At 38.9% G+C, this 24,018-nt stretch overlaps 1 protein-coding gene across 1 annotated transcript; it reads left to right on the forward strand.

Annotated features, from left to right (window-relative positions):
• The first annotated feature begins 3,171 nt into the window (after window positions 1–3,171).
• si:dkey-238o13.4 (SDR family oxidoreductase) lies at window positions 3,172–12,574 on the forward strand. Its single transcript, XM_007889278.2, is given in 7 exon segments — window positions 3,172–3,269; window positions 3,272–3,322; window positions 6,691–6,798; window positions 7,553–7,692; window positions 8,535–8,631; window positions 10,827–10,951; window positions 11,618–12,574. Coding segments are annotated over 7 exon segments (729 nt in total). The 5' UTR covers window positions 3,172–3,238; the 3' UTR covers window positions 11,795–12,574.
• Window positions 12,575–24,018: the final 11,444 nt, after the last annotated feature.

Genomic DNA, 24,018 nt, shown 5'->3' on the forward strand with positions numbered 1-24,018 from the left:
GAAGCGCTGTATCGAATGTAAGCATTATTTTTACATTCTTTCTGTAAATCCTGTGAAATCCTGTGAAATCCTGGGACGTCTTCCTGACGCCCGCAGAGATCAGTATCAGAGTTTGTACCTGTGCAGTTTTGCCAGTCTCTCTTTGTCCTTGGGTGTGTAACGTACACTTTGAGCAATCTGATAATGGTCTCCAGTGTGAAATCAAATTTTTTTAAAAATCTTAAAAATACACCACGTATGGAACATAATACAGAGCTTCTCACTGATGCCAAGCGCACAAACCAAAGAATTCTGTAGCAATTCAACTTCAGTCACCTCAAAAATGAATCTTACGTCAGTATTTCTCATGGAAGGATAAATCTTGCCAACAGACCCATAGGGCAAATTGATACTGAAAACTGTGAAAAACGAGACAGCCTTCTACCATCTGAAAGATACAAGTGATAGTTGTGATAACTATGCTGACTCATGACTTTCGTGAGACTCCAGTTCAGCTGACCCATGTTTTCTGGCAGTTTTTGAATTATAGGCATAGAAAGTAGTAGCGTAAAACCATATTGAATCGCCATGTTCACGCATATAAGGGTGTGTCACAGCTTCGGTAAGAATATAATATTCTCCAACAGCCTGCAACCTGAGGAAACAGAAGGTAATCTCACTCACTCCCACTCATATTAGCTTTTAAAAGAGAACTAGATAAATAATAATAAAAATCCTTGCATTTGATATAGCACTTTTCACATCTTCTAGACGTCTCAAAGCGCTTCACAGAATATACTGTAAAGTGAAATGACTGTATATTTTGTGGGTGAAACACAGCAGCCAATTGCTCACAGCAGTGTCCCACAAACAGTCGAGGATTGAGTGACCAAATTCTTATTGTTTTTTTTTCTTGAGGGATTATTATCAGGCATCTGGAGTAAGGAAACTTGCCCAAGGTTTCACCCTGCCAGGAATTGAACCCAGGTCTCTCGCTTGCAAGCTACAGGACTCCTGTAGATATCCAAAAGGAGTAAAGAGACTCTTAAATAATATATTTTTTAAAAGTCTTGAATGTGCCCAGGTGATTCAATAGACTGTTTAAGAGCATTCAGCAGACTAAGGAGGAAATGGTGCAGTAATGATTCAAAATCATCACCTTTACACTGCAATATTTCGCCCACAAATATACAGTCAATTCACTTTGCGGTCTATTCTGTGAAGCGCTTTGAGACGTCGAGAAGACGTGAAAAGCGCTATATCAAATGCAAGGATTATTATTATGGCAGAGGACAAATCACACAACGCCTTTAAAAGCTCCTCCAGGTGGTGTTAGGAATCCATCACGATTTAGTGGCTCAAAATACACAGGTCGCAATACTTTACGGTAGATCCGCTTTGACACGCTTTGAGACGTTGCAACGATGTGATAAGGCGCTGCGGCAAGTGCAAAAATTATTACTATTATTATTATAAATGTCTCAAAAGCACTTACAAAAATATAACGTCTAGTGTAGTATATGCAGTACAAATAAAACACTCTCTCACCACCCGCGCCCTCATCTGATCACAGAAGACTGTACAAGGCTGATTTGAATTATCTGCCTCAAGTGAAAATACAGTATTTGTAAGACATTAAATGTCTCACCCATCATTGTTGTGCTTTTTCACAAGCAGATACACAGGCACATTGACGTGATGGTAGGTACAATTAAGAGTGCGGTTCCATCAATAACAGCGTTGATTAACGTGCTATCCATAAATCACTGCAGCAATTAGCGTCAAAGCAACAGGCTTTTCTATCAACTTATAATGTCAAATCTATTCTTTCCTAAAGCTATCTGGAGCTGACCCAAAATACACTGGCAGCTTCAAAATCATGGGTAAACAGGAATCTACAGTTTTATCCAGGTTTAGTAATGACACCCCAATTCTCACGCAATTAAATCAGAATTATTCCTTCGCCTGTAACTCGTGGAGTTTGCTCTAACTTTTAATTACAATTATAGAGTGAGATTATATTTTTATTTGGTCTGCACTTGTTCATAGCCCAATGAAAGGGGTAATTTAGTAGCACTGGGGAGATCTATTCTGTTAATTACACGAAGATACAAGTCTTACTCTAAGAGAGATGACAACTAATCATATTTAATTAATCACATTTATGAATACAGTACTGTATGCAATCACATGAATTAATGGAAGAATCTTTGTATAGTTAAAAACATTTAAAATAATTTAACGACAAATAAAAGGGAGAAATGGATCTCGAATGTTATCTCAGATCCCATGGTGCTGCCTTGGGACAACTGACCTTCCTCAAATCTGTCCTGTAAGCACCAGGACTGAATGTCTAAAATCTTTTCCAAAGCAAAGTTATGATCAGATCACCCACTTTGCTTCCAAAAAGAAAACTGGTTTGAGTCACACAGCCAGTGAGGCAGGACAGTAAATTAATTGGGTGGTACTGCTGCCAAGTTTCATGAATTGTGTTCCAAGTTATCATTATCATTATATTATCATTATATTATCATTATATTCGCTACGTGTTAGTTATAGCATCGCTGGTGTCAGGTTGTGTTGGATCTTTTGAGATTGACCGGTCTACTACTGTCAAAGCAAATACTTAACAAACTTTCCAAATTAAAACACAGACAGACACATTGCAAAGAGTCTGCAAAGAAACTGACACCAATTCTTCTGAATAAGTGCATTGTAAGTAGACCCTCTTGCATTATTAGTGTAGCTAAACCCTTGTCGTTCTAGTCTAGTCTTAAAGTACATCCCCCCTCAACCTTTCTTCCCCATTAAATTCTGCAATTCTCCCCCCACCCCACACCCCCAACCCAATAAAATGTGGAGAGATGGTTTTCTAAACGCCTGAGCAGTGATGTGACAGAAAGTCTTTATTTAGGTAGGAAGAGCCCCAAACAGTGCGTGCAAAGTTCTCAATTTGCATCTCGGAATCACCTGCACAAACCCTGAGGCTGTGCAGATGCAAAAGTGCAGTAGAAGTGTCAGGTAGGAGGTAGGTCATGGGCACTGGGTTAATTGTCAGTGTGACAGGCAATTGCAGGGCAGGGCAGGGCAAGGCAAGGCAGGGCAGGGACTTGTGGTGTTATGTTGCTGTCAAAAGGGAGGAGCGCTCCAGTTGGTTCAAGTATAATAACTGGGGCTCCCCTTTCCAGTGGCTGCGTTAATTTCAGTCCACAGCAAACTCCCTGAACTCTCTCTCTCTCTCTCTCTCTCAGCTGTCAGGATGTCTGGTGCTGGAAGGACCGTGCTTGTGCTTGGGGAGCTGGCACTGTGGGATCAGGGATAGTCAAAGCTCTGCTGGAGAAAGGTAAGTTGACTGCAGATGTTTGCTTGCACAGCCACACACCTGGTTCCTCTTCTCTGTTTGCTGTTTAACAGGGTTCTGGTGCTGTTTGATGGACATTTCAGACTCAGTACGTTTGTGCTGGCTTCTACCAGCTGATATTTCCAGGAATTTTGTTAAACCCCCCCCTTATACACATAATTTGCATGGTGTTCTCATTGTGTTCTGCTTGCGCAGCATATTTATTTCTCAAGGGAACCTGTTGCACTATTATTTTTTCATTGCAAAGTACACTATTTATAAGCGACTGCTTCAGAGATTCCATATCTTACAGATATTTCATTTCACCTGTACTATTAACCTGTAGTCAGTAATACTTTGAGACGTCTTGACGACATAATAAGGCACTATCTTAAATGCAAGGATTATTATTATTATTACTACTACTGTACAACATTTTTTTCCCCCGAGAGAACTTCACTTCTAAGACACACCACACTCCCGTTATGACCATCAACATGTTATTGGCATAAAAGATTCCAAATAAAAGTCAAAACCTCACCTTAAAAATTCTTGAAGTATATACAGTAAGTTGATTATTTTGACATCTACTCATCTGAAAATTTGGTTTGATTTTTCTGTTTTCAGCAAATTTTTAAATCTTTCATAATAATGGCCATTTCTGTAATATCTAAGAAAAGAATACAACATTTGCACCAAGAATGTGCCGTGCATTTTAAATCCACTTTCCATTAAATCCCACATTCCANTTTTAATTTTCAATTCCTGCGCTGAAGAAAGATCACTGAGACTGAGTTAGAGATGGGAAGCCATTCTTTTGTGAACTGTTGAAGCTGCAAGTGATGTAGTTTTTACCACAGCCATCTCATTACCAGTGACACGTTTACCTTGCTAACACAGGCCTGCTGTGCATCTTCCGACCACTCTGCTCCACATCAAAGGCCATACCTTCAGCCTCAATGTCCCTAAACCCTGGAACTCCCTGCCTCAACCTTCCCTTATCTATCTTAAAGAATAATAATTTGCTCACTCGATCCAAGAGTGTTTGTGGGACACTACTGTGCCCAATTGGCTGCCCCTTTCACCTACAAAACTTACAGTCAATTCACTTTAGAGAATAATAATAATAATAATAATAATAATCCTTGCATTTGATATAGTGCTTTTCACGTCGGGAGGACGTCCCAAAGCGCTTCACAGAACACACTGTAAAGTGAATTGACTGTATATTTGTGGGCGAACGCGGCAGACAATTGCGCACAGCAATGTCCCACAAACAGTTGTAGATTGAAAATGACCAATTTATTATTGTTTTTGGTTTTGGAGGGATTATTATTAGGCTCTGTGTGGAGTAAGGAAACTTGCCCAAGGTTTCGCCCTCTGCCTGGAATTGAACTCAGGTCTCTCACTTGCAAAGCGAGTGCTCTAACCACTGAGCTACAGGACTCCACAAATGTTCTGTGAAGCGCTTTGAGAAGTCTCAATTACCCAATAAGGCACCATATTAAACGCAAGGAGTATTTTTATTATCTTTAAATCCTACCTTGTGATCTAACTCTTCGACTGTGCCTATGGTCACCTCCCCCTTCTCCCTTGCTGAGTGTCCAACCCCGGCAGTGCTATATAAATGTAAGTTGTTGTTAAACTCTCTGAGGACACCGTTTACGTATTATATATCACAAAAACTGCAGCATTCCACAGATATTTCATATTTTTTGTCCCCAGCGTGTAGGCAGCGGATCAAGAAATCCATTCAATACCAGATTTATTACTTTGATGTGCAAGATTTTCTTTGGCACGACATTTCTGATTTTAGCAGATTAGGAATTGTAGCCTGATAGCATCCCAGATCGCATTCCATCAATTCCATCTGTACTTTGTATTATAACAACACTCCATCCTGTTCTCAACCACATATTTATCCAGCTCTCTGTTTCCAATTCCCTGAAATCAACATAAAAGCAACTGCTTTAGCTGATTATCTATTCAGTATATCCACTATTTTATTGGAGTCCTGTAGCTCAGTGGTTAGAGCACTCGCTTGACAAGTGAGAGACCTGAGTTCAATTCCAGGCAGAGGGCGAAACCTTGGGCAAGTTTCCTTACTCTACACAGAGCCTAATAATAATCCCTCCAAAACCAAAAACAATAATAAATTGGTCATTTTCAATCTACGACTGTTTGTGGGACATTGCTGTGCGCAATTGGCTGCCGCGTTCGCCCACAAATATACAGTCAGTTCACTCTACAGTGTGTTCTGTGAAGCCCTTTCGACGTGAAAAGCGCTATATCAAATGCAAGGATTATTATTATTATTATGGGTTGGGGGGAATTTCCATTTGATCTCCTGACCTGTTTGAGACATGTTTATTGTCTTGTTTAGCAATTTTACACTTACAATCTAAAATTACCTGGCAGCTATGAGCTTTATGTCACACTATGTTAAAGCCACAGTTTATCAATCCCGATTAACTCTTACACTGCCAGCAGGTCTAGCTATTCTTTCTTTGAACAGTAAAATGTTTTTATAAAAAATCTTAAGCTTACAAAGGTAATTTAATGAATATCTCCAGTCTCCTTGATCACCTTTTCCAAACGCATGCAGATATACAATCTCCTTCTTTTTGTCAATTAAATTGTGTTTAGCCCCCTTTCCCTTTTCTCAGTCCTCCGATATGTTTGAGATATGTCAATGTCAGATATATCAATGGCTAATAGCGTCATGTAAATAAATTCAATCATCTCAGATTTTGTCTCTAAAAGTGAATGCGTGAATGTTGAAGCAAATTGATTAAAATTAAAATTAAATAGAAATAGAAAGATCACTCGATATGCTTTAGATCCTTTTGTTTCTTTTGAAATCGTACTTGAAATAGTCACTAAAGTGTTAACAGATTCTCTTGTTGCTTTCGCAACATTGGAAGGTAAATGCATTAGAATATTGTATGCTGTATCACTAAGCAGCAAGTCAACAGAATCTTTCATTGAAAGCAGTGCTAACAATCAGCTACAACAGAACAATACTGATGCAAACCTGCTGTACGGGCCGGGAAGGATATAGTGCAGAATATCCATTGTGTATTTTTAGATTGGAAATCGAGAGGAAACTTGTAGCTCAGAGTATTAGTTAACTTGAGCTTTGAGCTTGACAACGTGATAAGGTGCTCTATCAAATACAAGGATTATCATTATTATCAAAAATGCATACAACATGTGGGAACTGTTTGAATGTAATTTTATATAAAAATGTAGTTTCTTTAATCCCTTCTTTAGGTCCCGCATAATTGCTTGCTATTTGCATCAACATTAAAATTAAATTCTCGTCCTCCAGACGTTCTGCTGATGATTGATTGTCTGGCTCACTCTCTTAGGCTGTCGTGTCGCAGTTATATCCAGAGATGCAGCCCGGCTGGAAAAACTGAAAAGCTTTGTCCCGGCCTCCACCCGAGAAAGGCTGGTCACTTTGGTTGGAGATGTGGGTAAGATGTCTTTCTCGATACGCAATTTGTTGTGAATAAAATTCTTTCCATAATCCAGTTCCCATTTCGTCAAGGAACTGGATTTGCCTCTGAACACTCTGGGACGCTACCCTGTGTGAAGGGCACTATATAAATACAAGTTGTTGGATTTAATTTTTTTTATGTAAAAAGAATCAATGCAAAGTAACACCCATAACAGATATCAGTTAGCTTCCTTTAGCAACTGAAATACTTACCATATTCATAGGTATTAAGAGGTCAAAGCATTCTGCTCCTGCCTATTTCTTTCAAAAAAAATTCCACATCAATTTATTCTGAGTAAATAAAGCTGCAAACCAATTACTTTTATGCAAAATTGTCAACAATATAAACAAGTACAGAATATCTCTTCTCTGTCCAAATAGACGTTGAATGTGGATCTGGGCTAAAACTGCAAAAATATTTAAGGAATGATGAAAGTTTGAAAATATCTACCAAGAAGGGCAAAAATGACAAAAACAATCAGGGTTATTCAAAGTACAATTTTGATGCCAAGATATGAGACTTAAGGAAATAAAGGGATGAGTTTTGGTGAGTACACTAAATCACACTCTCATCCCAATGTTTCTTGAAGATGATTTCTAGTAATAAAAGTGTAAGGTTAATAAATAATAGGTTCTGAACCAATATCATTTAATAAAGCTTTGATACTTAGTCATGGCATGTTGGGAGCTTTGGGATTCCATCTGATTGGACTTTTTAATAATCTTTCCAGGGACCGAGGAGGGTGCAGAGGCAGCTAAGAACAGTGTGGTGAAGGCACTGGGGAAAGTGACTGACATTGTGTCATCCTTGGGGTTCAGCTGGTGGCAAGGTGGGCCTCCTCACACTCAGTCACTGAAGGACCTGCACAAGGTAAGTGCCAGAACCCAAACTTTCAACCTTGAGATGTCGAACATCGTTGCAGTTGATTCCACCACTTTCCAATTGTTCTGTCCGTGACATTATGAGGTTTGATAAGGTTTCTTCCAAGGAAGCCGGATTAGCACAGGATATAATAGAGATGGTCAGGTTTAAAGATTGTTCTAGCTCGTGCTGTGAAGTCAAAGTGCATTAACGTTTATACAGTGTTTGGCAACAGAAGTTCTTTAAACAAATCAATTAGGCAGCATGCACTCAGAATTCATCTGAAAACCATTTACTGTACTTTTCCCTGTTGATACCATGTCAGACAGCTACTAGTATTTGCCTTTGTTGTTGAACCACATTTCTGGTCAATGGAATCGCAGATTTTGTATCAAATGTCCCCTTGTGTACTGCCTCATCAAAATTCCTTTGTACTATTTGCTCTAAAATGTTAAAATTGTTGCAATCACATGAGGTTGGAGAGTTTAGCAATGATTTGGCTGCTTAACTTAGTTTGAGTGATTTCATTAACAGTCTCGGTTAAATAAGCAATGTCGTTTTGCATGTTGCTTTCTCCCTGTGCGAGATACCTGCATTTGTGTTTTCATGCATAAATCTTTCCCAGATTAAATGAAGCAATCATTGCCACTTACACATTTTGTTGATAAGCTCACATTAAATCTCTTAGACACATCTGTCAGCTCCTTTCAACAAATTATTGTTTTTAATATCATTTAATGATCCCCTCCCAGCCAAAGCACGCTCTTTCAGTTAGAACATGTACAGGAGCCACGCAGGAGACTGTAAACTCAATACGTTGTCATGGTGCTAACGTACACATTATCCTGCAGGTGCTGGACACCCTATTGTTAAGCACTTTTACATCCTGGAAGGCATTCTTTCCTCTGGTTAAAGATGACCCTAATGCATCATATACATTTGTAACTGGTGAGTAGATGCCTTTTGTGTTACATAAATGCCCAACCACAGGGTATGGTCTATTTAAACATTAACCTCATCAATTGATTGATATTTCCACATGAAACTCACTTGTGTTTATACCTCTGGAGTGGAATCCCACGATATTTATTGACGGCAGTTTCCCATGTCTATACTCTGTCAGGCAGTGATAAACAAGCAGGGTGATGGGCTGCATTGCCAAATCAGCTGAGTTCAGATCCCCTGAAATTATGTTCTAGCTATCAAGTGTTCTCAAACCACTTCACAGGATATATTATCAAGTGTTCTGGTTGGGTTGCACCTACAGTGCCCAGCTATTTAACAGGTGATTTGGGTGTTTTGCATATTCCTTGTGGCGATTTGCTTTGTGGGGATTTACAGCCCTCAGCTTCTCGCTCCACATTCCTGCACTGTAAGTGAAGCAGCTATTTAATGCTCCCCACAGTTGCCAGTGCTCTCACCTCTTTCTGCTCTGCACAGAACAAAAAACATCTCGCTCAGAAGAAAGAGGTGAAATTGGGTAACGTAGCTCCACAAAGCTGAAGGGTGCGAGTTTAGGGTGTTACGTCTGGTTGCAACCTGTAGCCGAGCAGCAGGCACGCACTGACATGCTGAGAGAGAAACCAATAATGTAGACTAGTTATTACAATGGGCCTGACGATTGCTACTGTCAAGAAACAAATTCATGCACACGATTGAAGTAACTGTTTTGATTCTAATCTGAGCAGTGACGGGTCCTTAATATTGGAAAAGTCACATGAGCTCACCCTATACCACTCTGATGAACTGCTCAGTGGTTAGCTTGAGTTGAGCTTTGACAAGGGACTAGTAAAAAGGAAAGTGTAAATATTTTTGAGGTTGGGTGGGGGAAACTCGTTAATTCGTTCAATCAGCCCATTACCCTCTTCTCCCTGGGGCAAGGAATTATTTACTGACACTGACAAAGCTCACAGTACACGACTTCCCAGCATCAAAGAACGTTATTGCTGATGATGGAAGGCTGTCGAGGCTGATACGTTGATACCACAACACATGTTAGCAGTTTTCTCAATCAGATTGAACATATAATAGTTATCCAATTCCAAACCTTCCAATACATTCAGTACTCTTGCATCTACCTCCTATTTCTAAAGCAATTTCTTTAATCAAAGAGTGAAATGCTACAAGTTATCATAATTTAATAATTAAAGTACAATGAAATCTTTGCTTAGTTTCACCATTTTATAAATTAGACCAATCCGCTATTTCCCGAAGTTCAGATTGCAGAGTACAGTTTTGGGGATTTCCACCATTGCATAATGTCTGTGACATTAATACCTCTGGACTGTTGCCAGTGATTCAATCTTGCATTGTAGTCTTGCACATCTCAGGAAATCGCCCCAAACATTTATGATGCAGAAAAAGATTACTCAGACACGTAATATCAAGAGCTGGCATTTTTGTATGCGGTTCAAAGATTGTATACTTTTAACTTAAATTAGCAGTTTAACCGAAGAATGAAACCACTTTGATTTTGAGACGAACTAAAGCATAACTTGATATCTCAACCCAAAGGCACGAGCAGGAATCAGTTATTTTGTCACGTTTAGCAACTGCCCAATGAATTTTTAAGATTTGTTTGAATTCTTCTACTTGAGGAAGAATGTGAGAAAATGCTAAATTTATGATTAAACCTGAAGATTTGATCCTAACCTGCTGATTAAAATCTCGACAAGTTTTTTGATGCCAGTTCTTCTGATCGTCTCTCATGCAATTAGCTAAATTAGCATCTGCATCTCTCTCTATCTCTCATTTAGCCAAACCTCACACTTCGTGTTGAAAGCATAAAGCTGGATTTAAGGTTATATATTTGAGGAAATAAATGGGAAGAAAAGTTCTGTTTGGAATTTATTAAAAAACTCCAGTCCTACCGATTTATCAGAGATTGTTCAAAACTTTCTAGATATTTACACTTTTGTCACGATGTTAAGAAAACATTTCACGCGCGTAAATATTGCAGCATGGTGTGAGATGGAGGCATGCTACCCAGGGAGTCAGCTTGTCTACCCATACACGCAAGTTCAGTTCTCTACATCACAGCGAAAGTAAAGGCCAATGCATTGCAACTAAGCAGTTTAGCAAAGCCGTGATGAGAAGAGTACTGTAGGGCTCTGTGTTTGACCCATTCTCTTCTCGTTTCGCAGGTGGTGCAGGAGACAGACTGCTCATGCCAGGCACCGGTTTCCTGACTGTGGGTGCGGCTGGAGCTGTGGCGTTCTGTCAGATCGTTAGAGAAGAGTATCCTGACGTACCATGCAAAGTGAATGAGGTAGTGATCCCTATGAGAAGTTTTTTTGTATAGAAGGGGCACAACATAAACGGAAGTTGTTGTTGTTCCTCTTGTATTCCACCTGATGAACAAAGGGCAATTTGCTGTGTAAACTTCGTACATAAATTATTTCAAGCTTAAAGATTAAATAATTCGGCAAAATTCACTTAGCATTCATGCAGGGTTCCTGCCCACTAACAGATGGTGAGTTAGATACACAATACATACGCATTTGTTACATTTCGTAGTTTCCATTTGAGCCTAGAGCTAATTTCATTTTGCCGCAAGGAAGAAACCAAGAAGACACTACTTCCTTCTCCATATCAGAGTCACTCAGTGATTATTATAACCCTTCTGGCAAGTTTGGCTTGTGTATGTGTGTGGGACGGGGGTGAGGGTTGGGGAATGGGAGTACAATAAAGAAGCAAAGCATTTTTATCAAGAATAATACTAATGTGTAGACATAAGGTTGAGAACTCCTAAGAATGAATTATTTCAGTGTATTATTATTATTGTGTCACTAAGCACAAATGCACAGCCACACTTCTTCAAATCATAAAATCCCTTTTAACATTTGATGCCCTTAAGGTACCTTCTTAAGGTATCTTCAGGTGAGAATTTGATTTGAGGACTCAGTAATTTAATAGCTTGGCTTCTTTTCGACAGATGAAGCTTAACTTGGGTGTTGCAACCCCAGAACGGATTGCTCCTGGTTTCGTGAATCACTTGGATGTGGGTGAAGCCATGGCCACTATATTGGAGAAGAAGTGCGTTTCACATCATGTGATCTGTGTGAACACACCAGCCGACCTCAAAACCCTGATTGTAGAAGGCAAAGTCTAACCTTCCAAAGATTGAGCGTGGAATCACTCCTCAACGGCCACGCCAAGGCAACGGTCCATACCACTTTGTTTAGTTCAAAGTCCTGTAACAGAATAGTAGTGTGCACCTTACTATAGAGTCAATTATATGCCTGATCACAACACAACAAAGACAGCCCAAGTTTCACATTTAATTACCAGATTGTTCCTTATTAAACTCAAGGCAAACCTTAAGTTAATATCTGGCAGTAACTTGCCATGTTCTGTTAATAAGCGCACACCTTTACTCTCAGGAAATTCAAGTTCCAAACTATTTTACGGACATCAGAGTAAAGTAATTTGCCACTATTGATTCTGCTCTTAAGAGAAATTTGCCTTAATCCAGATCAGGAAAATGCAAAGCTGTACTCCACTGGTATTTGCTTCAGTGTTGAAACAGATCCACAGTTATTGGTGCTGGTCAGAATTGTGAACTGTACACATTAACATTGACAATCTGAAACATAACATATATCATCCCTTCAGTATTACCTAGCTTTGCTACTGAAGTAAATTGCCCACTACTTTAGTTAACCTATAGGACTTCTGTTGATGACATTTCTTGATGTGACTTGTGTTTAACCAACATAGCATACACATTTCAGCAAATTAATAATACATCTAATTGTTGTACTGGTACTCCTTTTGACAACAATTCCTCTGTAAAATGTAGTTAACATTCTCCATTACTTGATGTAAATTGATGTTAGCCAATTTTGTTGGACATTTTAATAAATGTAATTTGTAAAAATAAATGCGTTTGTTATTGTAAGATTAAATCAGCCTGGTCATTGCTAATAACTGAATTAATGATAACTGAACAAAGATGTGAACTACAAATAAGGTATCCATGTGTTCCGAAATCAGACACATTCCACTTTGTTGACAACCATGGGGATTTAAATAAGGAAAACCACATCCCTATTGTGTCCAGATCGTGGTCATTTTCACGGAAAGGAAAAAGCTGAAGGTATTTAAAGAGGCAGGCAGTGTGCTCATGATATCATCGAGTATGGTGTCACAGTAAAACCATGGCTGTACTTGGCTCTAGGTACATAGGAGTGAAAAGACTTGTGGTATATTTGTACAATAGTTGACAGATGTAGCCAGTTAGTAAAGATTGATTTGATTGACCAAGTAAGCTGGATGTCAAACTACCTAACAATAAAACAACAAGATTACACTTGTGAGCTGGACAGTGTACAGCATTTCAAACCCAAGCTGGGGTCAGGGGGAGAAGGGAGTGGAAGGGGGGTTAGGAGGTCGCAGAGGTAGGGTGGGGCGAGGCCATGGTGGGCTTTGTAGGTGAGGACCAGCATAAAACATAGGGTGTCAGTGTAGCTCAGCTGGCAGTATTTTTTGCTTCTGATGTTAGAAGATTATGAGTTAAAGACCACATCAGCTCATGACCCACACTGACTTTCCAGTGGGATACTGAGGGAGCTGGTGGGACAGATTTATAGGTGACAAGACTCTTAGAGAAACAGAAATTCTACCCATAAAGGGAAGGCAATGCATAAAGCCTTGCCACTGATAACTATAAAATCCAAATCAATTGTGATTTGCAAGGAACGACTGAGGTCATCATAAACATATAACGTACTGTTCGTCTCTCAAGCTATTTGCAAATCTGCTTTCAATATTCCGTGTTCTGTTGCTGAGCCAAAAAGTGAGCCATTTCTTAAGAATCTGCCAGGCCACTCCTTTTTTTTGAAACTGTGGCTTCTGATTTAAGTATGTATTTGCACGAATTTCCTTAGTTTGTCTAATTCAATTTTTGGCGCTTGATTACCGTGACGGTGTGACTTCAGTGTTGCATAAGAAGACTGGTTTCTATTCAGCAATGGCAGTAATGAATTAACCCTAATAATAGTAATAATGATCCTTGAATTTGATGTGGCACCTTATTATGTCATTGAGATGTCTCAAAGCGCATCACAGTATATAATGTAAAGTGGATTGCTGTGTATTTTGTGTGCAGCCAATTGCACATAACAGTGTGGCACAAACAGTCGTGGATTGAGTGACCAAATTATTATTATTATTTTTTATTTATATCTGATTATGAGGCAGCTACCGACAATATTAATGAATCCGCTGTTCCTTAATAAAAACATTGCCCACTTCAAATAATTCTGATTAATTTGTTACTGAGCAAGATGAGGAATTAGAAATGTGATAAAAAAACTAAAAAAACTAAACGAACTAAAAATCAGAGGGAAATACTGAGTAATGAAATAAGAAAAGAAAGGTGATCAGATAAAATTGTACAGTACGTGGTAATGTTCCATCCAATTGTTTTGTAACAAAAAGGCAAAATATTCTACAGCAAAGTTTAAGCATCACATCACATCGCAAAGACCTGTTGTTATGTTAGTGATTTCAAGATCAAAATTGATACCAGCAGTCATGAAAAGCTGTGCCGTGCTGATTGCCCAAATTCTATTTTGAGCCAATTTGCACAGTAGTGCTTGTTGTTACAAGTCACATAAATTTCTTACCATAATGAGAACAGTTACAAGTTCAATCATCAAACCAATCAGCCCATTTGCTCTTACATCGTAAACTTTGGTAAGGTGTTTGCCAGATGTCCAGATGTTAGGGCGCTTTTCAAAACCGTTTCTGTTCTTTAGTCAACTCACGCAAGCTTCTTAACCCTTTTAGTCTTTGTTAATCCAAAAAGCTCATGGCTGTAAATGACTTGCATCGGCCTCCAACTCGCAAGTGGTCTAAGATCCAGACACAACCATGAGCAATCTACTATTCAAATTACAATGCTATGATCACAAGATAGTGTGGACTTTCTGAAAATCAACCTCATGAAGATTAATTTAGAAATGTTGGGCAGTTGCGCTGCTGAGTACCACATGTTTTAATAATGAGGGCTAGTCTAATATTTTGGCTATAAGGCTACCTGGCACTCGGAATGCTACAGGTTTCAAAATACACTTTAACAATGCCAGGAAGTGTCCTGACTTCAGCAAACCACCAGGAAATGGGAGACTTTCAGCTTGAATTCATTTCCAGAACCTGAGAATATTCCCTCTCTGCCAATTTTCTTTTCTCCTCTCCTATCCTGAGGGCATCGCACACCTTTTATCTTCTACTGCAGAGGTTCCACCGGCTCCATTCGCCATCCAAGTACCATTGCCTAAGAGGAAATAGTTTCTCCCTATTCAACCTGTCAAAACCCTCATAATCTTGCATACCTCTAGCAGGTCCCCTCTCAAGCTTCCCTGAAACCTATTACAGTGACACTTCCATATAAAGCAAAGTTATAAATTTAAACCGGCCTGTGGCAAGTGATTAAGAAGAACTGGATTTGCAAATTTGACTGAAGGAGAAGATGAATAAATTATGCAAAAGAATGAGTATTGAAAGCAAATTGAATTAGAAACTGTATTGTGTGGCTTGTATTCTTAGTAAAAGGTAATACATCTAGATAGCTTAAGGTAACAGATAAAAAAAATCTTATGATTAATGATAGATGGCTTTGGAGTACTTGCTTTAACATACAATGTCTTGTTAGCTTTAAATAAATATGGTTTATGTTTGTAGGTACTGTTGTTAACTCTTGCACAAATAGATCGGATTGCAAAGATTGAGCCAAAAACATAAAACTTTTTTCTGTACCACTGTCAATGAATCAAATCAAAAATACAATCAAAACCTTTTGGCTTCTGAGTCAGTTAGGAACCTATAGCTTTATTCAGCGATGGTAAAGTAAACAAGTTAAAGAGTGCTGTCCTCCACTATTGACTTGACAAATGAGCTGAGTTGAGACTAACATAAGAATGCTTTCATGTGTTAAACCACAACAGTAGTAGGACAAGGAGGCAGGAAGGGGTACAGATTCATAAAAATAGTATTTGGTAATGCAGATAACAGATATGAAAAAGGGAATTTAGAAACTAAAAGATAATAATGACAAAAACAATAATCGTCGCATTTCATATAGCTATAGATATCTTGTCTCAAAGCGCTTCACAGAATACACTGTAAAGTGAATTGACTATATTTTGTGGGCGAAAGATGCCTTTTGACGGTGAAGCTCTGGCACAGTTAAGCAGTATGAAACTCTCTCCCAGGAGCAGGGTGCTATATAAATGCAAGTTGTTGTTGTAGTAGCAGCAATAAGCATCATCATATCAATGGCAAATAGATTAATGGTGGACAAATTTAACCTTCAAGTTTGTCCTTCAGCCATTTACCTCACCTCTAATTAGCAGGATAATGCAGACGTTGCATCCACTAGTTTGCGTGTGGTATGCAACCTCACAATACTCTGCTGTACAAATTCCTTTCACTATCGTGCCACATAGCTTTCAGCTCCTACGTCATATTTATCTTTCTTCACCTTTTACCCACATCTATATCCCACTCGAAATCAACCTAACCCTTAGAGTGCTGCATAAAAGTATTGACATTTATTAGGTGTAGTTACAGGTCCACGGAACAAAAGATTGTTTGAGATCAGACTTGAATTAATGAATTATTTACAATGGGTTTGAGGTTCAGTGTCAGTAGATGTCACAAAGCAGTAAAAAAAAAGCTTCAAAGCAATTGATGATATTTTGATGACATCGTGTCACTTTAATGATATCTCAGTCCAAAGGATATGGACCCAACAGCACTATGCCACTTAACACTGCATTGAGATGTCAATGTTAGCCGTGAGCTGAACGCTCTGTTCAAAAGGTGAGAGCTTTGCCAGCTGAGACATCTGTTATTTTGCCAGAAACTCCAATAATGAGTTCTCTCCGATAGAGATAACGCTTCAGGCATACCTTAAGAATCATTTCATCAACAGCCCGAGGCACATTTCAGTTGCCCTGTTAATTCCTTCCACTTTTATTTAAGACCGAGCAGGGAAAAGGAATTTAATATCGGCAAACAAAAGTTAAAAGATATTTCTAACAGTCCAAACCCTTCTTCCCTCCAGATATAACCAATATAGATTCCAGCTTGATTAAAAGATAATAATAATAATCCTTGCATTTGATATAGCTTCTTATAACGTCTTCGAGATGTCTAAAAGGGTTTTACAGAATATACTGTAGAGTGAATTGACTGTATAGTCTAAAATAGTGAGAATACTAAAGAAACTATCAATAATTTACATTGTGACAATGTCTAGTGGGGTGTGCTCCACTGAGTATTTTGTTTCATCTTTCATACTTAAAAAAAAGGTTGATAACTTTGCTGATATAAGTGGAATAAGCAAGCAGTCTCTGCCATTCTGGTGCATTCCACTTCTCCTGAGTTAAAAATAATAATCTATTGCATGTATTACTGAAAGAGTTTGAAGGAAATACAATGACTTGCCCTCTTCCTTGCTCTCAGTATCATTAAGCTATTAATAATAATAAGCCTTCCATTTGGTATAGCACATTTCATGTTGGGAGGACATCCCAAAAGCACTTCACAGGATATGCTATAAAATTCAGTAACTATGCGCTTTGTGGACAAATTAATTCCAACAGATACAAAACCTGTGTTTTTTTAAAAAAAATGAACTCAGCACCAAACAACTTTTCTGGAAGACGTAGTATTTTACTTAAAGAAATTAGCTTTTCTTTTTGTTTTATATCAACTGACTGGGGCTTGACATTCTGTGAGTAAATTGTCCTAATGGCATGGTTCAACGGTGTTTTAATTTCCGTCAATGTCATCTTGCAATCCAGATTAATTTGGAGGCTAAAGCTCAGTAAAGGAGTCACAGAAAAGGAAACAGTCTATGGGAAAGTAAGCACCCTGACCCAGTGCACAACAAAACAGCAGCGGGGGATAGAGATTTTTGATCTTTATAGGTTCTAAATTGATCTGATGATTTGGGTGGGAAAAGGCACTAATTGCCCTTGGTGATGGTCTGAGCCTGAGGGAGATTTTAGACACTGTCTGACTGTGTGCACTCAAACCATTAATATTTCACCCCAGAGGTAGTAGCCTTTGCACAACCCGCCGCTTAAAATGACAAGTTGACCATTTTTAACATTAGTCAGAGGATGCCATCAAGTAACAGGGCCATTCGTTACAAGAACAAAAAAAACGGCTAGAAAAACAAACTTATACTGTAATAACAATGACAGAAAGCTCTCTGCCCCTGCAGTATGTAACAAAGCATGCTTTGTAAACTTGCTTGATTGCGTACGTGATATTGCTACTTATTTTGCAATGTTTAAAAAATCAAAGATTTTCTGTTTATTTGTTGATATTGATCACGACACAAAGCTTTCTTTACACCAAGCAATACTGGAAGACCATCATAATAATCCTTGCATTTGATTTAGTGCCTTATCATGTCGTTGAGTCTGTTGTATTAAGTAAAGTTTTAGGACTGATTGTGAATCAACTGAGATCTCAGAACTACATATTAATTCCGATGGCTCCCTTGTTGACAATTTAAATAAGCAGGTGAATTCAGACTTATTTTTATTTTATTGCAGATCAATCACATCTAATTTGCCAGCAACTTGGATCAATGCAAACATATACATCGGTACATTTTGTCTTGGTATAACGTGTAACACAAGTATAACACAACTTAATACCATGGGAGCAGATCATTAATGCCAGAATATGTGAGCAATAAATATTCACAAATGCATCCTGAAAGCAGGCCTTCAAAAAGTTAGACAATAGGATTGTGTTGGTACATGAGTGGGAGCATGAGCATGTGTGCGACTGTTATCTTGTGTATATAAAAGATTCATCCAGTCCCCTTGCGTTCCCACTCTTCATTAATCAGGATAAGTATGAAGGTGTATTATCAATCACTCTGAAAGCAAATGTCCACAGGAATGAGACTTGCAATCGGATAATGATTTTGAACACCTTGGTACCACACACCTTGGTACAACAATGTCCTATAATGCTATGAGCTTTTTTTGGAAGACATTTTTCTGCTTGACGGAGACCCTTTGTTATTCCTTAGCCACTCCATGGATATCTATCAACTTGTGCAGACAACTCCTGCCTGTTAATCCCAAATAGTACTAAAATTTGTGGTCAGGTTAATGATCACCATAAGCTTAAATTAATCTTTTCAGTTTATCGTTTAGCAATTTAGCCACTGATTATCTCAATTGTAACTTCACTGAGAGCGGATTTAGAGTAAAGATTCAGAACTATCCATCAGTAGTTCCACTATTGTCTTTCCAAACAGAAAATCAATCTAGGATTTATCCACAAGTGTGTGAATTGGCAAACGTGAATTTTGCTTATTGTTCCTAGTTGTATCGACAATTATTTGAAGTTGTGCAGCATAGTGGTTAGCCTGCTCAACTCACAAGCAAGAGGTCTAGCAGTAAGTAGGAACCCGATCAATTGGCGGATTACTTTCCTTTATTTATGAATCCCTCCAAATAAAAAAAATTGGTCACTCAATCCACAACTGTTTGTGGGACATTACTGTGCACAATTGGCTGCTGCGTTTCACCCATAAAATGCAGTCAACCACTTTACAATATATTCTGTGAAGCGCTATGAGACGTCTCAACGATGTAATTAGGCGCTATATCAAAAGGATTAGTATCATTATTATCATCCAAATGATAACTGGTAGAAGCAAAGTAATAACGCATGAAGTGCAGACAAAAAACGGAATTGTTCCAAGTGCAGCGTTATGGTCGTCGGTTCATTTCTTTGACCAGATGGTCACCCAGACAGAACATATTCACTCGCTCACGAGACGGACAGAAGTGGACCTCTGTGATGAGCTGAAAGAGCAGTTCTTAAGGCCACCTCAGGCAGAAGTCATGTGTGCATATAAATGCAAAAAGTCACAGCAGAGTTCACCACTATCTCTCTCCAGTCCATTTCACTTGCCTGTAAAAGGGACATTTCTGTCAGCAGCCAGACACACACTTTGGGGGATTGCCTTTTGTTCAGTTCTTTTAAATGTCATTTTCGTTCGGTTCTGATGATGATAATTCCAACGTGTACTATTGTTAATTCAAACAGGATAGTTTTATTTAGATCCTGCTTCTATTGCTGCACTCAAAAGGGTTAAGATACTGAAGACTTCTTAACTGCGGTCAAATGTGATCTTAAAAAAAAATGTGGATCAAAGACTGTTCGATGCTGGTAGGCATATCATCAAAGTCAACAACACGACATTACTGAGATCAACAATGATTTACTAGTTTAGATAGTTCCCTTCACATAGGATAACGTCTTCGAGCACTTCACAGTGGCAGGGTTAGACAACAAGCAAGGAGGAAGAGAGAGAAGGTCACAAGGTATGGTTGAACAGATACGATTTAAAGATAGCGAGGAGGCAAGGTGGAGAAATAGAGGGCAATATACTATGATTTTATCCCAACATTTTTTGGGTGCACTGTATACATGTTTTTCCACTTAAAAGTAAATTAAAAGTTCCAAACTAGTAAATTTAATCTATGTATAGATTTTCCACTTCACTTTAATGCCACTAAAACTGTAATAGGCTTCATTTATGAACATCGGTCTTCTGATAGGCAGAGCGCACTCCAGGGATCTAAGGTGACCTTTCACCACTGTATCCTGCAGTCCACAACGGTAACCATCCCTCCCTCGCCCACAGTCATGGAGCCAAGTGCTTCAGCAACTGTCACTATCCAACACGTTGAGTATAAATTGATGTGTCAGTTTACTTCTGTAGTACAGATTCTGGGGTCTCGCATTTTCTCATGTGATGTCTGTTAGCCGTCACACAATGAACCCTTGCTGTTTACTTTAATTTAATGCACAGATTTGTTTCCCTCCTAATATTGCCCATCTCCTCATTGTTGTTCCATGAGCTACATACAGTACATCGTAAATTATATGAAATTTACACACTGGTGCATAATGTACTTTTAAAAAAAAACAGTACAAGTGCAATAATCAATTCATCATTTAAAACTGTAGACACCAATACCGTCTTACAATAATATCTAAAATAATTTTAAGGGAAGGGTTTGAGAGACACTTGCATTGCATTTTTTGAACTTTGGGAATAGCCCAGGTAATTTCTGTTCCAGTGCTGTACATTCCTATGATGCTATGTAATAATAACAATAATAATCCTTACATTTGATATAGCACCTTATCACGTCTTCAAGACATATGAAAGCGTTTTGCAGAATATACTGTAAAGTGAATTGACTATTCACTTTATGAATGACACAAAAGTAATGTGAGCGTCATGTTTGATATTACGGTGCAATGAAATGGAAGGAGTCTTCGTATATTTTTATTCATAGCAAACAGACCCTTGCAACTGGGAATCTGAAACTTTCCTGCTTAGTTCCTTTTCATCTCTAAATATGAAGCAGTTTCCAGTGTTTGCGAGACAAAGTTACCACATTTCATGGTCCATGGCATTCTCTTTTCATGTGTTTCCAGTTAGAGGGGTGATCTGCTGAGATCTGTGGGCCAGGCTTGCCACACTTGGATGGACCTCTTCCTGGTGCAGAAAATGATGTGATCTTGTTGCAGAACGGCTGATAAAAGTCCATGTCAGGATATACGTTTAGCGAGTACAGATGTGCAGCATTAACAAGAGGAATCATGTTTCAGCATTTAATCGTCATTGTGATCGAAATATTTTCATTCCTCGCATCACCAAATATGGTTGTAACCATCAAAAAAAGCCTCAGAGTTTCCACTGCTCAAAATACGTGTTTGTGGTGGGAGAGAGTTCTTTTGCAGTGTTGACACTACTGCTCAAACGTAGGCCTTTAAATGTCTAACACTGACATTCCCAACACCCTACTTTGGATTTTTAAGGATGTATATGCTTACTCTTGATTTTATTTTGCTCTAACTCATTCTCTTGAAGTAATGAATCATGTTGAGGGATGATTTGCCCTGAAACTCTGGAATACTCTTCTTCTATCCCTCCGCCTTGCCCCTTCCTTCCCCATTGACTCTGCCTATGGTCACCTCCCTCCTCCCCCTGGCTTTGGGTTGTGCTCCACCACTGTCAAGCACTACCCTGCGTGAGGGGCGCTGTATAAATGCAATGTGATGTTGTTGTTGATTCCCCAGGTGGGCACAGCCCTCTGGTAAATGACCGCCATTGCCACACATCATCACATATGTTACTGGACGGCGAGTGTCAGAAATGCTCACTGTCAGACCTACCATTCTTCTCACCTTTTGTTCAACACATCAATACTCCCAGACATGGTTAGATCATGGATTTCTCTTCCACTCAGTCTCTCAGTTGTAGCGTGCTGTAGACAATATGACTGACATCAGCAAACTAATTTGACAGTGATTGAACCTGGGACCTTTCCCATCCAAAGGGCTCAGTGCCAAACCACGCAAAGCAACTCACGCGTGAGTCATCACAGGGGCAATACAGCATGGAATTTAGGTTTAAAAAATTGCAGAAAAAAACAGCTTATCCCAATAAAATGGTGTTACAGAAAGCTGCCTTTGTTGGGTAAAATTAATTGCATATTTTGCACATATTTTCAAATTAAGACTTTGACAGATCTGCCGAGTCAGTATCCTCCATTATCACTTGGCAAAAGCTGATCGCCTCGGAATTATCTGCTAGCCACAGGTACAGACCTGTTCCAATGGATTTGTTCAGTTACCTTCCCATTTCACTCGGCCAACTCAAATAAACTTGTTTCAACAAAACTCAATTCAATTAAACTCAAACATGTGGTGGTCAGGTTCTGTGGATTGAGCAAGAATAATATAAATGCTTTACTGGACTTCAGTCCTACTGAGACAGGGGTAATGGGAGTGCCTGTTTAATTCTTTTGCAAAAGAAAAAGTCTTACGAGCGTTCGTATAGCCTTGCATCAATTAAAGGGAGAAATTAGGAACGTGTGCGGATGATCTATCCTCTTTAGAATCAGATGGTTCAATCCGGTACTTGAATTAGATTGTTCCTCACTCTGTCAAAACACAATACAATTTACATTGATACGGCGCCTTTCACATTGGGAGGATGTCTCAAAGCCCTCGGCGCGACTATTTGAAAAACATATTTGGGGAAAAAAAATCCACTTTTGAAAGGAATTAAAATTCCTTTCAAAGTGGAGACTAGCATTCTAATTGTGAAACATTTTTAATTGGGGGAAGAATACAAAGTACATAATTATTAAGCACTGATCCCTGCTCTATCGTCGAATCAGTATTTTCTCGAGTTTATTGACATTGCCCTTCGGTGCCATTCATTACATAACACCACAGGAATAGACCATTGAAGTTATCTGGGCCATTCTCAAAGTTCAAAAAATGCAATGAAATACTTTCTCTCTCTCATACCCTTCGTTCACTTCTTTTGCCAGACCTTTGATACTGATCTCTGCCGGTTACCTATCCTGTGACAGGATAGGGCGAGAGGCCCCGGCTCAACCCTCCTATCGACTAGAGGTCTCTGCAATGCCTCGGAGCACGAGCACCCAATCTCTGCCAGTGCCTGCACCAGACACAGCCCTCCCTTGTTGACTTAAGCTTAACTAGCTCCTCCAGATAACTGATCACTGAGCCCCTTTCCCTTGGAGTTACCAGGAATTTACTGTAGTAATTACTTTTTAAGAGTGTTGAGATATTTCAATTTGATAAGGTGCAGTAAAACCATAAATTCTTTCCATTCTTCCCACCCCTACCTCCCAAATTTTGATCCAGATTTTTCTCCCTTGCTCCATTGAAGCTCAGAACCTTATGCTGGTTTATGGTCCCATGGGTACCGGCAGCCTTCCCTAACTTTGCCCAGGTGGCCATTGACCAAGATTGCTGCAAGGAAAGCTGTGCTTGTTTTAGCTGCCTCCGTCCATATGTGACTGGATCAGTAGGCATTCCAGCTACTTCCAATCGGAATTCAAAATCCACGGCCAAATCTCTTGTCTGCACGAAACGAAACAGCGTCCAGAGAAAGAAACATTCCAACTCTCGTAAATGAGTCCAATAAGGCCACACCTAACTTCAGGATCTGTTAAAACTATCAAATGATCATATCTGTTCCGTTGTATCTTAATATTGTACTTTTAAAAAATATTTTGTATAGTTGGATTTTTTTGTGAAACGTTCAAATGATTCAATGGAATCTAATAATCATATGGTTTGTATTGTGGCTAAGTTAATATTCACTCCAGCAGCTGTTAAGAATTTCAGTAATTTTTGTTGCTTTTTTTTGTTATGAGTGAGCGCCTTGGGACATCCTCCCAATGTGAAGGCATTACATAAATGCAATTTGTTGTTGTTGTTGTCCCTTTTTAATCA

Source organism: Callorhinchus milii, unplaced genomic scaffold (assembly GCF_018977255.1).
Source record: "Callorhinchus milii isolate IMCB2004 unplaced genomic scaffold, IMCB_Cmil_1.0 Scaffold14, whole genome shotgun sequence".
NCBI lineage: Eukaryota > Metazoa > Chordata > Chondrichthyes > Chimaeriformes > Callorhinchidae > Callorhinchus > Callorhinchus milii.